The sequence below is a fragment of the Oncorhynchus nerka genome, linkage group LG5 (assembly GCF_034236695.1).
Source record: "Oncorhynchus nerka isolate Pitt River linkage group LG5, Oner_Uvic_2.0, whole genome shotgun sequence".
NCBI lineage: Eukaryota > Metazoa > Chordata > Actinopteri > Salmoniformes > Salmonidae > Oncorhynchus > Oncorhynchus nerka.
The window spans coordinates 64,827,076-64,841,744 of NC_088400.1; the positions used below are offsets into that span (position 1 = coordinate 64,827,076).

The 14,669-nt window shown below is 45.0% G+C and overlaps 1 protein-coding gene across 3 annotated transcripts in view; it reads left to right on the forward strand.

Annotated features, from left to right (window-relative positions):
• The first annotated feature begins 95 nt into the window (after positions 1-95).
• Positions 96-14,669, forward strand: part of LOC115124833 (gamma-tubulin complex component 3 homolog) — a 33,128-nt gene continuing 18,554 nt past the window's right edge. The window contains exons 1-10 of one of the 3 annotated variants that reach the window (XM_065018912.1): positions 96-326; positions 2,808-2,915; positions 3,394-3,461; positions 3,561-3,635; positions 5,473-5,693; positions 6,329-6,483; positions 7,242-7,354; positions 13,001-13,195; positions 13,326-13,458; positions 13,552-13,718. In XM_065018912.1, coding sequence (XP_064874984.1) covers positions 251-326; positions 2,808-2,915; positions 3,394-3,461; positions 3,561-3,635; positions 5,473-5,693; positions 6,329-6,483; positions 7,242-7,354; positions 13,001-13,195; positions 13,326-13,458; positions 13,552-13,718 — 1,311 coding nt within the window. In that variant the 5' untranslated portion in view covers positions 96-250. The remainder of the gene's footprint in view (positions 327-2,807; positions 2,916-3,393; positions 3,462-3,560; positions 3,636-5,472; positions 5,694-6,328; positions 6,484-7,241; positions 7,355-13,000; positions 13,196-13,325; positions 13,459-13,551; positions 13,719-14,669) is intronic. The other 2 variants (XM_065018911.1, XM_065018910.1) reach the window with 2 other exon arrangements.

The following is a 14,669-nucleotide window of genomic DNA, read 5'->3' on the forward strand; positions in this document are numbered from 1 at the left end:
CATAAGCATGGGGCGAAGGCTAGGAACAACTGAGATGGGAACCTTTAGCGCCATTGCCTTGTTTTGGAGGGTAATATTTTCATTTATTTTTCCCCATCTCTTCTTGCTAGCAACGCCTCCAGTCAGGACGCTTTCGGCGGGTTCCGTTAAAATGGCTGTTACTGAGAGTGAAACCCCAAAGCAAGAACAATCGTAGTGGGTACAACTGCATCGCTGGTGTCTGATAAGGAAAACTAAAGACTGCAACGCAATGGCTGCCCTAGATCAAAAGTCCCCCAACGTCCTCCTCCAAAGTCTTTGCTGCAGGATCACTGGAAAGAGCGAAGGTAGCTATGATGCTAGCTAGTTAGATTGCCCAGGCGCGGTTATGTGCAGCTAGCCTGGTCTGTTACTAGCTAGCTAACATTTAACAGTGATGCTGATATAACAGTTGTATACCAGCGTTCAGCTCGCCATCTAGCTACAGTAGCTAACTACGTTTTTAGTTAAGTCAAGTTTGTGTGACAGCCAATGCTAGTTAGCTTAGGCTAGCTAGTAACTGTACACCTAGCCAGCCAAAGAGATGGTAGATGAGATGGGGAATCAGAGATGGTAGGCTATGCATGGACCCCAGCTAGCTAGCCATCTAGCTAACGTTAGCTCGACCCTTGTTTGTATTTAGGTGATGGCTACATCCAAGGCTTTAACTAGCTAACTACCAAAAGTGTGTCATAGCTACATATAGGTAGCTGCAGATACGGTTGACAACAGTTCAACCACGCCTAGTTCAAGTAAGTTAGCTAGTTAGGGATAGCTAGCTTGGCTTGCCAGGCTGCCAGAAAGTTTGCCTAATAAATCTGACTTTGATACCAATTCTTAGTATACAGTCTGAAACAAAGCACTGCACAATCGTTGTTGAATACAATACAATTACGTTTGAACTTACTATACCGGTTGTCTGTGCAGCTAGTCTTTCAGCTGCTCGAAATATGAGACAAAATATTCACCCGAAAGTATTGTTTACCCGACTTTTAAGAGCGCAGGTACTGAAGTTTAATTTTCTATCACCTGGCACATGCTCAAAACCATGTTAACACCTGTTAGTATGCATGTACTTACCGTCTTGTCACGTGCCTTTGATCATGAGCAAACACACACAGAACCGCGTTTTGAAGTAATTTTAATAATACTTTCCTGTGGATATTTTGTCTCAAGTACCAACACCATAGACAATCGGCAGAGTAAGTTCACACATACATATATATATTGCTCAAAAAAATAAAGGGAACACTAAAATAACACATCCTAGATCTGAATAAATGAAATATTCTTATTAAATACTTAGTTGAACAAAATCACAAAAAAATTATCAATGGAAATCAAATGTATCAACCCATGGAGGTCTGGATTTGGAGTCACACTCAAAATTAAAGTGGAAAACCACACTACAGGCTGATCCAACTTTGATGTAATGTCCTTAAAACAAGTCAAAATGAGGCTCAGTAGTGTGTGGCCTCTACGTGCCTGTATGACCTCCCTACAACGCCTGGGCATGCTCCTGATGAGGTGGCGGATGGTCTCCTGAGGGATCTCCTCCCAGACCTGGACTAAAGCATCTGCCAACTCCTGGACAGTCTGTGGTGCAACGTAGCGTTGGTGGATGGAGCGAGACATGATGTCCCAGATGTGCTCAATTGGATTCAGGTCTGGGGAACGGGCGGGCCAGTCCATAGTATCAATGCCTTCCTCTTGCAGGAACTGCTGACACACTCCAGCCACATGAGGTCTAGCAATGTCTTGCATTAGGAGGAACCCAGGGCCAACCGCACCAGCATATGGTCTCACAAGGGGTCTGAGGATCTCATCTCGGTACCTAATGGCAGTCAGGCTACCTCTGGCGAGCACATGGAGGGCTGTGCGGCCCCCCAAAGAAATGCCACCCCACACCATGACTGACCCACCGTCAAACCGGTCATGCTGGAGGATGTTGCAGGCAGCAGAACGTTCTCCACGGCGTCTCCAGACTCTGTCACATGTGCTCAGTGTGAACCTGCTTTCATCTGTGAAGAGCACAGGGCGCCAGTGCCGATCTTGGTGTTTTTTTGGCAAATGCCAAACGTCCTGCACGGTGTTGACTACGCTGACTGACACAGCAAACCTTCTTGCCACAGCTCGCATTGATGTGCCATCCTGGATGAGCTGCACTACCTGAGCCACTTGTGTGGGTTGTAGACTCCGTCTCATGCTACCACTAGAGTGAAAGCCCCGCCAGCATTCAAAAGTGACCAAAACATCAGCCAGGAAGCATAGGAACTGAGAAGTGGTCTGTGGTCCCCACCTGCAGAACCACTCCTTTATTGGGGGTGTCTTGCTAATTGCCTATAATTTCCACCTGTTGTCTATTCCATTTGCACAACAGCATGTGAAATTTATTGTCAATCAGTGTTGCTTCCTAAGTGGACAGTTTGATTTCACAGAAGTGTGATTGACTTGGAGTTACATTGTGTTGTTTAAGTGTTCCCTTTATTTTTTTGAGCAGTATATATATATATTATATATTGGAAACATTGGTGATAGACAAGGGACATTTCGGCTATTTTTCTATGTAAATGTGGTAGTATTGCCTGCACAATTGAAGGCATGTTTCTTCACGTTTTGTGACTACCAGAAAGTGTAAGATTGGGAGCCAGCTACTGATTTAGGGGAAACGTTCTGCATCTGTAAGATTTGAACCAGTCTGAAAGATTCATTCACCAGTCGTGACATGGTTTAGGAAAAGCCGATATTCCATGCTCGATACTTCAACTCAACCCTATTTCACATTTCAGCTGAAGTAGCCCACCAGTTCCAGTATGCTGTGAGAGTCGTCGGGAGTAACTATGCTCCCACCATTGAGAGGGATGAGTTCCTAGTGTCAGAGAAGATCAAAAAAGAACGTGAGTGACCTATGACCTATTAATAGATACAATAATGGGAGTGACCTAAACTGGACAGGTTTGCTGCGTGAATCCTCTTTGAGGGTCCATCTCGACAGTCGAAAGTGGCATCTGCACATCACTGGTTTGCGCTTTCTCTGTTACCTTTGCAAACATGCATCCTTTGTTAATGTGGTCTTTTGTTGTTGTTTTCCCAGTAGAGCTTTTCTGTCTCGTGTTAAAGGTACATTTGACAATAAAGAAATACGGTTGTTAAGAGTCTCCATAATAGTAAATCTCAATACATTTTGTTTGTAGTCGGAGTAATGCCACTATTGACCATCTTATCGATCGCTAAGCATAGTAAAGTAAAAAAAAAGCACTTACCCTTTTTCGGAGTGGAGTTGAGCCCCTTTTAATCAACTTGTGTTTTTGGAATTGGTCTATGTCAGTTTATTTAGTGGTCTGATTCTGTTTGTCTTGTCCTTTGGTTCTCCAGTGCTGAAGCAGAGGAGAGAGGGTGACGCTGCCCTGTTCTCTGAGCTCCACAGAAAGCTGCAGACTCAGGTCAGTCTTCTGTTCCAAATACCCTGGTGCATATGCATACTTGTATTGGCTTTGAAAGGAGAACCCATTGAGAATCTGTGTTTTGCTTTCCGTTAACAGGGGGTGCTGAAACACAGGTGGTCTGTCTTATACCTGCTGCTCAGTCTATGTGAGGACCCCAGGAAACCGTCCAGGGTGGGTATACTTGTCATTACACCATAGTTCTCACACACACACACACACACACACTAACCAACCATAGCTATATATACAGTACCAGTCAACAGTTTGGATACAGCTACTTATTCCAGGGTTTTTGTTTATTTTTTACTATTTTCTACATTGTAGAATAATAGTGAAGACATCAGAACTATGAAATAACCCACATGGCATCATGTAGTATCCAAAAAACTGTTAAACAAATCCAAATATATTTTAGATTTTAGATTCTGCAAAGTAGCCACCATTTGCTTTGATGACCACTTTGTACTCTTGGCATTCTCTCAACCAGCTTCACCTGGAATGCTTTTCCAACAGTTTTGTTGGAGTTCCCACATATGCTGAGCACCTGTTGGTTGCTTCTCCTTCAATCTGCGGTCCAACTCATCCAAAACCATCTCAATTGGGTAGAGATCGAGTGATTGTGGAGGCCAGGTCATCTGATGCAGCACTGCATCACTCTCCTTCTTGTTCAAATAGCCCTTACACAGCGTGGTGGTGTGTTGGGTCATTGTCCTGTTGAAAAACAAATGATAGTCCCACTAAGTGCAAACCAGATGGGATGGCGTATCACTGCAGAATGCTGTGGTAGCCATGCTGGTTAAGTGTGCCTTCAATTCTAAATAAATCACTGACAGTGTCACCAGAAAAGCACCCCCACACCATCACACCACCTCCTCCATGCTTCACGGTGGGAACCACACATTCGGAGATCATCCGTTCACCTACTCTCACATAGAAACGGCGGTTGTAACCAAAAATCTCAAATTTGGACTCATCAGACCAAAGGACAGATTTCCACCGGTCTAATGTCCATTGCTCGTGTTTCTTGGCCCAAGCAAGTCTCTTCTTATTATTGGTCTCCTTTAGTAGTGGGTTCTTTGCAGCAATTCGACCATGAAAGCCTGATTCACGCAGTCTTCTCTAACCAGTTGATGTTGAGATGTGTCTGTTACTTGAACTCTGTGAAGCATATATTTGGGCTGCAATTTCTTGAGGCTGGTAACTCTCTAATGAACTTATCCTCTGCAGCAGAGGTAACTCAGGGTCTTCCTTTCCTGTGGCGGTCCTCATTAGAGCCAGTTTCATCATAGCGCTTGATGGTTTTTGCGACTGCACTTGAAGTAACTTTCAAAGTTCTTGCAATTTTCCGTATTGACTGACCTTCATGTCTTAAAGTAATGATGGACTGTCGTTTCTCTTTGATTATTTGAACTGTTTTTGCCATAATATGGACTTGGTCTTTTACCAAATAGGGCTATTTTCTGTATACCACCCCTACCTTGTCACAACACAACTGATTGTCTCATATGCATTAAGAAGGAAAGAAATTCCACAAATTAACTTTTAACAAGGCACAGCTGTTGATTGAAATGCATTCCAGGTGATTACCTCATGAAGCTGGTTGAGAGATGCCAAGAGTTTGCAAAGCTGTCATCAAGGCAAAGGGTGGCTACTTTGAAGAATCTCAAATATAAAATATATTTAGATTTATAAAAATAAAAAAATGGTTGGTTACTGCATGATTCCATATGTGTTTTTTCATAGTTTTGATGTCTTCACTATTTTTCTGCAATGTTGGAAATAGTAGAAATAAAGATAAACCCTTTGACTGGTACTGTAGATACAGAAAATGAAAGCATTATTATCCTCCAGACTGCATCATCACAAACAGTAATTCCATCGCGGCCATGTTAGTTCTGTAGAACTCCATTAATAGCAGAAATAGCTATTGTAGTAAATGTTCTATATTATTCCACATTTGATTATTTAATTGATACATCATTGATTTGATAGCATGTGTCATTCCCAGGTTGGCAGCTATGGGGCGCTGTTTGCCCAGGCCCTCCCCCGGGACGCCCACTCCACCCCGTTCTACTGCACTCGGCCCGGGAGCCTTCCCCTCAGCTACCCCGAGCGCTCGGGGCCCGGGGGCTCCCAGATCTCCACCAGCATGGGCACCAGTGGCATCAGCAGCCTGGGGGTGTACTCCCTCAACGGGCCCACACCCACCCCTCAGCCCCTGCTGGCTGGGTAAGACCAATTGATGGAACCCTGTTTGTCCGATCAGCACCCAGGACTCCATAGTCAGTCGTACATGACTCTAGACTTTCTTCAGTCTTGTTCCTGTGGACTCGCAGGGAGTGCATGCGTTTATAGCTCAGCACCGCACCTGCATAACCAATGAACCTTCAGAATATGAAGGGGTCTTAAATTAGTAGGACATGTTTAAAAAAATATTTTTCTTTGTAGCCAATTGTTGTAGCAGGGTATTTCCATTCCGTTGTGACCATCAATTATGCATGTCCTTCTCCACGACCCCACAAGCACTTGTGTATAATTAGTCTGGCTATACTCGTCTAGTGCCAGGGTAAGTATCTGATTAGTGGGTGGTTGAGTGGATCATCATCAACACTATAAAAGTCATTTGGAGCTGAGGCATCGCTACAGTGGTGTGACTCTAAAGCCATTCTCTGCTGTCGAAATGCAAGAGTCCCTCATTAACAGGCTATTAGTGGTAATGGTCCTACAAGACAGTTTGCATTAGGAGAACCAACATGTATAGGGGAAGAGTTATGCATGTCGAGGGGGAGAAAAAATTTCTATAGTTACACGGATGTAAACATCCAAAATGGTCCATTAAACATTTCTATGTTTGCTCTCTCCAGACACCCACCCCAGACAGCAGGGCAGCAGCTGGGCTCTCGGCTGGCGTGGGCCCTCCCCAACTCCTCCGCCCTTGCACCTACCTCACGGGCCCCGCTCGGCCCCTCACCCCTGTCCACCCGGGCCCCCAGGCCACGCCATGACGGGGACCTCACTGGTGAGTTGGGGGTGGGGACTGACATTGTTGGGATGTATAAGCCTACGTTTTGTGTATGGAACTACATGGTGTAGTTGGGACAGGCTTCACGGTTGGAGGACATTTTGTAACGTAGGCAGAAGTTGGGCAGGTGGCCTGTAATGGTAAAAGACACATTGCTCTCTGCACAGGGGCTCTGCAAACTGAATACTCAATATTAAACAGAAAGAGATTAGGTCGGAGGGAAATGTACCAAGTCTGCAATGAAATGTTCCTGTTCTGCAGGAAGAACCACCTCACATAATTGCCTCATTTCATAAACCGTTTAGTTGCCCGGTATTTAATTTGTCTTGGTGCTCCACTGACAGGGTTGGGGGCTGACTTAAATATATATACAGAGAGATACAGCACCTACTCATTCCAGGGTTTTTATTTATGTGTAATATTTTCTACATTGTAGAATAATAGTGAAGACATCAAAACTATGAAATAACACATATGGAATCATGTAGTAGGCAAAAAAGTGTTAAACAAATATAAAATATATTTTGATTTGTTCAAGACTTTTTTGCCTACTACATGATTCCATATGTGTTATTTCATAGTTTGGACGTCTTCACTGTTATTCTACAATGTAGAAAATATTATAAATAAAGAAAAACAATTGAATGATGAGGTGTCCAAACTTTTGACTGGTACTGTAACTTTTATGGCTTTCGTTAATGTTGTCCTACTTTTTGTTGTTTTTCTGAATCCCTCGTTCTTCTTCTCCTCTCCAGCGGAGGTTGGTGAGGCTGCACTGGTCAGAGACATCCTGTATGTCTTCCAGGGGATCGACGGCAAGTTCATTAAGATGAGCAACACAGACAACTGCTACAAGATCGACTCCAAGGTGACGTGAACATTCGGTCATACGTGAACAATGTCCAAGGTGTCTTTTGGTATTTCAGTTTGTGCACCTTGTTCCTGAAATATTTCCCCGACGATTGCAAAAACTGATAACCAACTTCATAAGCTATTTGACCTTTCACCGAGTGTACTAAACATTAGGGAACACCTTCCTAATATTGAGTTGCATCCCATTTTTGCCCTCATAACATCCTCAATTCGTCGTGGCATGGACTACAAGGTGTCAAAAGCGTTCCACAGGGATGCTGGCCCATGTTGACTCCAATACTTCCCACAGTTGTCAAGTTGGCTGGATGTCCTTTGGTTGGTGGACCCTTCTTGATACACACAGGAAACTGTTGAGTGTGAAAAACCCTGTGCCTGGCACCTACTACCATACCCCCCACCCCTGTTCAAAGGCACTTCAGTGTTTTGTCTGGCGCATTCACCCTCTGAATGGCACACATACACAATCCATGTCTCAAGGCTTAAAAATCCTTCTTTAACCTGTCTCCTCCCCTTCATCTACACTGATTGAAGTGGATTTAACAAGTGATGGAGAGAGCAGGTATTCCTAATGTTTTGTACACTGCGTATATGTTAGTTAGTCAACGTGTTGTGTTTACACGCACCATGGTAGGTAGGCTAGAGGTTCAGAACATTGGGCCAGAAACCGAAAGTCTCTGGTTTGAATCCCCAAGCTGACTAGGTGACAAATCTGTCTGTGCCCTTGAGCAAGGCACTTAACCCTAATTGCTCCTGTAAGTCTCTCTGGATAAGAGCGTCTTGCTAAATGACTAAAATGTTTCATGTAGACAGCGCCGTACTTCCATCCATACGAGCTAGACCAGTTATTGGCAGATTACCCTGTTTCATCGCTAGCTGACTCCCTGACATCATGGCTGTTGTAGAACCGGCCGACCGACAGTGTTTTTCAGATTCAGCTGTAGTGCTGCTGACATCAAGGCTGTTGTAGACCGACAGCGTTTTTCAGATTCAGCTGTAGTGCTGCTGACATCAAGGCTGTTGTAGACCGACAGCGTTTTTCAGATTCAGCTGTAGTGCTGCTGACATCAAGGCTGTTGTAGACCGACAGCGTTTTTCAGATTCAGCTGTAGTGCTGCTGACATCAAGGCTGTTGTAGACCGACAGCGTTTTTCAGATTCAGCTGTAGTGCTGCTGACATCAAGGCTGTTGTAGACCGACAGCGTTTTTCAGATTCAGCTGTAGTGCTGCTGACATCAAGGCTGTTGTAGACCGACAGCGTTTTTCAGATTCAGCTGTAGTACTGCTGACATCAAGGCTGTTGTAGACCGACAGTGTTTTTCAGATTCAGCTGTAGTGCTGCTGACATCAAGGCTGTTGTAGACCGACAGTGTTTTTCAGATTCAGCTGTAGTGCTGCTGACATCAAGGCTGTTGTAGACCGACAGCGTTTTTCAGATTCGGCTGTAGTGCTGCTGACATCAAGGCTGTTGTAGACCGACAGTGTTTTTCAGATTCAGCTGTAGTGCTGCTGACATCAAGGCTGTTGTAGACCGACAGTGTTTTTCAGATTCAGCTGTAGTGCTGCTGACATCAAGGCTGTTGTAGACCGACAGTGTTTTTCAGATTCAGCTGTAGTGCTGCTGACATCAAGGCTGTTGTAGACCGACAGTGTTTTTCAGATTCAGCTGTAGTGCTGCTGACATCAAGGCTGTTGTAGACCGACAGCGTTTTTCAGATTCAGCTGTAGATGCTGCTGACATGCTGCTGACATCAAGGCTGTTGCTGCTGACATCATGGCAGTGTTTTTCAGATTCAGCTGTAGTGCTGCTGACATCAAGGCTGTTGTAGACCGACAGTGTTTTTCAGATTCAGCTGTAGTGCTGCTGACATCATGGCTGTTGTAGACCGACAGTGTTTTTCAGATTCGGCTGTAGTGCTGCTGACATCATGGCTGTTGTAGACCGACAGTGTTTTTCAGATTCAGCTGTAGTGCTGCTGACATCATGGCTGTTGTACACCGACAGTGTTTTTCAGATTCGGCTGTAGTGCTGCTGACATCATGGCTGTTGTAGACCGACAGTGTTTTTCAGATTCAGCTGTAGTGCTGCTGACATCAAGGCTGTTGTAGACCGACAGTGTTTTTCAGATTCGGCTGTAGTGCTGCTGACATCATGGCTGTTGTAGACCGACAGTGTTTTTCAGATTCAGCTGTAGTGCTGCTGACATCAAGGCTGTTGTAGACCGACAGTGTTTTTCAGATTCAGCTGTAGTGCTGCTGACATCATGGCTGTTGTAGACCGACAGTGTTTTTCAGATTCAGCTGTAGTGCTGCTGACATCAAGGCTGTTGTAGACCGACAGTGTTTTTCAGATTCAGCTGTAGTGCTGCTGACATCAAGGCTGTTGTAGACCGACAGTGTTTTTCAGATTCAGCTGTAGTGCTGCTGACATCAAGGCTGTTGTAGACCGACAGTGTTTTTCAGATTCAGCTGTAGTGCTGCTGACATCAAGGCTGTTGTAGACCGACAGTGTTTTTCAGATTCAGCTGTAGTGCTGCTGACATCATGGCTGTTGTAGACCGACAGTGTTTTTCAGATTCAGCTGTAGTGCTGCTGACATCATGGCTGTTGTAGACCGACAGTGTTTTTCAGATTCGGCTGTAGTGCTGCTGACATCATGGCTGTTGTAGACCGACAGTGTTTTTCAGATTCGGCTGTAGTGCTGCTGACATCAAGGCTGTTGTAGACCGACAGTGTTTTTCAGATTCTGTTGTAGGCTGTAGTGCTGCTGACATCATGGCTGTTGTAGACCGACAGTGTTTTTCAGATTCAGCTGTAGTGCTGCTGACATCAAGGCTGTTGTAGACCGACAGTGTTTTTCAGATTCAGCTGTAGTGCTGCTGACATCATGGCTGTTGTAGACCGACAGTGTTTTTCAGATTCAGCTGTAGTGCTGCTGACATCAAGGCTGTTGTAGACCGACAGTGTTTTTCAGATTCAGCTGTAGTGCTGCTGACATCAAGGCTGTTGTAGACCGACAGTGTTTTTCAGATTCAGCTGTAGTGCTGCTGACATCAAGGCTGTTGTAGACCGACAGTGTTTTTCAGATTCAGCTGTAGTGCTGCTGACATCAAGGCTGTTGTAGACCGACAGTGTTTTTCAGATTCAGCTGTAGTGCTGCTGACATCAAGGCTGTTGTAGACCGACAGTGTTTTTCAGATTCAGCTGTAGTGCTGCTGACATCATGGCTGTTGTAGACCGACAGTGTTTTTCAGATTCAGCTGTAGTGCTGCTGACATCATGGCTGTTGTAGACCGACAGTGTTTTTCAGATTCAGCTGTAGTGCTGCTGACATCAAGGCTGTTGTAGACCGACAGTGTTTTTCAGATTCAGCTGTAGTGCTGCTGACATCAAGGCTGTTGTAGACCGACAGTGTTTTTCAGATTCAGCTGTAGTGCTGCTGACATCAAGGCTGTTGTAGACCGACAGTGTTTTTCAGATTCAGCTGTAGTGCTGCTGACATCAAGGCTGTTGTAGACCGACAGTGTTTTTCAGATTCAGCTGTAGTGCTGCTGACATCAAGGCTGTTGTAGACCGACAGTGTTTTTCAGATTCAGCTGTAGTGCTGCTGACATCAAGGCTGTTGTAGACCGACAGTGTTTTTCAGATTCAGCTGTAGTGCTGCTGACATCATGGCTGTTGTAGACCGACAGTGTTTTTCAGATTCGGCTGTAGTGCTGCTGACATCAAGGCTGTTGTAGACCGACAGTGTTTTTCAGATTCGGCTGTAGTGCTGCTGACATCAAGGCTGTTGTAGACCGACAGTGTTTTTCAGATTCGGCTGTAGTGCTGCTGACATCAAGGCTGTTGTAGACCGACAGTGTTTTTCAGATTCGGCTGTAGTGCTGCTGACATCAAGGCTGTTGTAGACCGACAGTGTTTTTCAGATTCAGCTGTAGTGCTGCTGACATCAAGGCTGTTGTAGACCGACAGTGTTTTTCAGATTCAGCTGTAGTGCTGCTGACATCATGGCTGTTGTAGACCGACAGTGTTTTTCAGATTCAGCTGTAGTGCTGCTGACATCATGGCTGTTGTAGACCGACAGTGTTTTTCAGATTCAGCTGTAGTGCTGCTGACATCATGGCTGTTGTAGACCGACAGTGTTTTTCAGATTCAGCTGTAGTGCTGCTGACATCATGGCTGTTGTAGACCGACAGTGTTTTTCAGATTCAGCTGTAGTGCTGCTGACATCAAGGCTGTTGTAGACCGACAGTGTTTTTCAGATTCAGCTGTAGTGCTGCTGACATCAAGGCTGTTGTAGACCGACAGTGTTTTTCAGATTCAGCTGTAGTGCTGCTGACATCAAGGCTGTTGTAGACCGACAGTGTTTTTCAGATTCAGCTGTAGTGCTGCTGACATCAAGGCTGTTGTAGACCGACAGTGTTTTTCAGATTCAGCTGTAGTGCTGCTGACATCAAGGCTGTTGTAGACCGACAGTGTTTTTCAGATTCAGCTGTAGTGCTGCTGACATCAAGGCTGTTGTAGACCGACAGTGTTTTTCAGATTCAGCTGTAGTGCTGCTGACATCAAGGCTGTTGTAGACCGACAGTGTTTTTCAGATTCGGCTGTAGTGCTGCTGATATCAAGGCTGTTGTAGACCGACAGTGTTTTTCAGATTCGGCTGTAGTGCTGCTGATATCATGGCTGATGATCTGTTTCTAAAAGGGGTAAAAAGCTTGACAGATCAATAGTTGGCTCTTTGGTTAGGAGCCACATCGATGGTGTCCCTCTATCATCCATCAAGGATTCATTACAACTTTCCTCCCTTCTAATATTCCTACAAATGACAGTCGACCTGTTTCAGCTCTTTCATCTTCTCAGCGTTCTATATAGCCTGCTGTCAATGCGCTGGCCTAGGATCACTGTATCGGACAAGAACACTGGAGCCAAATCTAGCCGTCAAGGGTGTTTCCTGAGGTCTTTTTGAAGTCATCATTTACGCTATAAGCCCTATTCAATCTAACACGGTTTCCGGAATAATTAGAACAGAATACAGAAATGGAACATTATTAGAGACAATCATGTTTTATTATTCTGTCTAAAGTAGAGACGGTGAGTATCAACACCTCGTCCTCATAAGACGACTCCGTCAGCAGAGAGAGACTGCAGACCGCTTTGGCTCCAGGCTTCTTGGCGAATGTCTTCAATCTGTGAAACAAGGGCCACACTGACTACCATTTAAAAAAAAAGTGAAATGAATTCTGAACAAACGGGTGTGAAAGGGATGAATATTGAATTGGAATGGTCCTCCAACTGGCAAAGGGCTCTAATAATACAGCTGATGTGTTCCTATTCATGATTCTGGGCTGAAGAGCGGAGCTGCTGTTACTTTGGTGTTGCTGTAGTCATGGCGGGTTGTGGCGTACTTGTGTGTGAGTGACTGAATGGTAACCTGGCAGCAGGAGAGGCCTGTTTTCCGATTGTGAGTGTCTCGTGTCTGTGGGGAGCCATACAGGACAGATGGTACACACGGGGATAATTAACTACCAACCTGGCAACCCCTTCACAGATTAAATGGGTTACTTTGACAGATATTCACAGTATTCCCTGTATTTTATGCCTGTGTGTGCATGCTCCTGTTGTAACTTCTCCAGTGTGTCCCTAGGTGGTGCTCTGTAAGTCTCTGAGGGACACCAGTAGCCGATTGGCTGAGCTGGGCTGGCTCCACAACAAGATCAGGAAGTACACTGACTCGCGCAGTCTGGACCGAGCCTTTGGCCTGGTGGGACAGAGCTTCTGTGCCTCCCTGCATCAGGAACTGAAGGAGTACTACAGACTTCTGGCAGTGCTGCACTCACAGGTAAGACACACACCTTCCTCTACCTCTCAAAACACTGTACTGCCTTATTCAAGTGAATGAACTTTGTTCTTAGCCCTTCAAGAGGAAAAGCCCATGTAGGCTACAGGACATGTAAAGGTGTGTTTGACAGTTGCAGGTGGAGGATGACCAGGGAGTGAACCTGGGAGTGGAGAGCAGTCTGACCCTCAGACGTCTCCTAGTCTGGACCTACGACCCTAAAGTCCGCCTCAAAACCCTGGCTGCCCTCGTTGACTTCTGCCAAGGTAGAGTTGTGTCTGTGGCGCCTGCTGATTGGTACCATCAAAGAATCCATTTAAATATTGTGTGTGGTTCAAATGTTGTGTGTGTGTGTGTAGGGAGGAAGGGAGGGGAACTGGCGTCAGCGGTCCATGCCTATGGGAAGACAGGGGACCCTCAGATGAGAGCTCTGGTGCAGCACATCCTCAGCCTGGTGTCACATCCCATCCTCAACTTCCTCTACCGCTGGATCTACGACGGAGAGCTGGAGGACACTTACCATGAGGTGACGCGCACACACACACCATATATTTAATGTACACACCATATATATAATACACAATACATACATACATACATACATTTGAAGTCGAAAGTTTACATTACACTTAGGTTGGAGTCATTAAAACTCGTTTTTCAACCACTCCACAAATTTCTTGTTAACAAACTATAGTTTTAGCAAGTCGGTTAGGACATCTACTTTGTTCATGACACAAGTAATATTTCCAACAATTGTTTACAGACAGATTATTTCACTTATAATTCACTGCATCACAGTTCCAGTGGGTCAGAATTGACATACACTAAGTTGACTATGCCTTTAAACAGCTTGGAAAACACCAGAAAATGTCAAGGCTTTAGATGCTTCTGATAGGCTAATTGACATCATTTGAGTCAATTGGAGGTGTACCTGTGGATGTATTTCAAGGCCTACTTTCAACCTCAGTGCCTCTTCGCTTGACAATATGGGAAAACCAAAATAAATCATCCAAGACCTCAGGAAAAAAAACTGTAGACCTCCACACATCTGGTTCATCCTTGGGAGCAATTTCCAAATGTCTGATGGTACACGTTCATCTGTACAAACAATAGTACGCAGTTATAAAAACCATGGGACCACGCAGCCGTCATACCTCTCAGGAAGGAGACGCGTTCTGTCACCTCGAGATGAACGCACTTTGGTGCGAAAAGTTCAAATCAATCCCAGAACAACAGCAAAGGACCTTGTGAAGATGCTGGAGGAAACCGATAAAAAAGTATCTATATCCACAGTAAAACGAGTCCTATATCGACATAACATAATTCTTCAGCAAGGAAGAAGCCACTGCTCCAAAGCCCCCATAAAAAAAGCCAGACTACGGTTTGCAACTGCACATGGGGACAAAGATCGTACTTTTTGGAGAAATGTCCTCTGGTCTGGTGAACCAAAATTGGGACTGTTATTCCATAATGACCA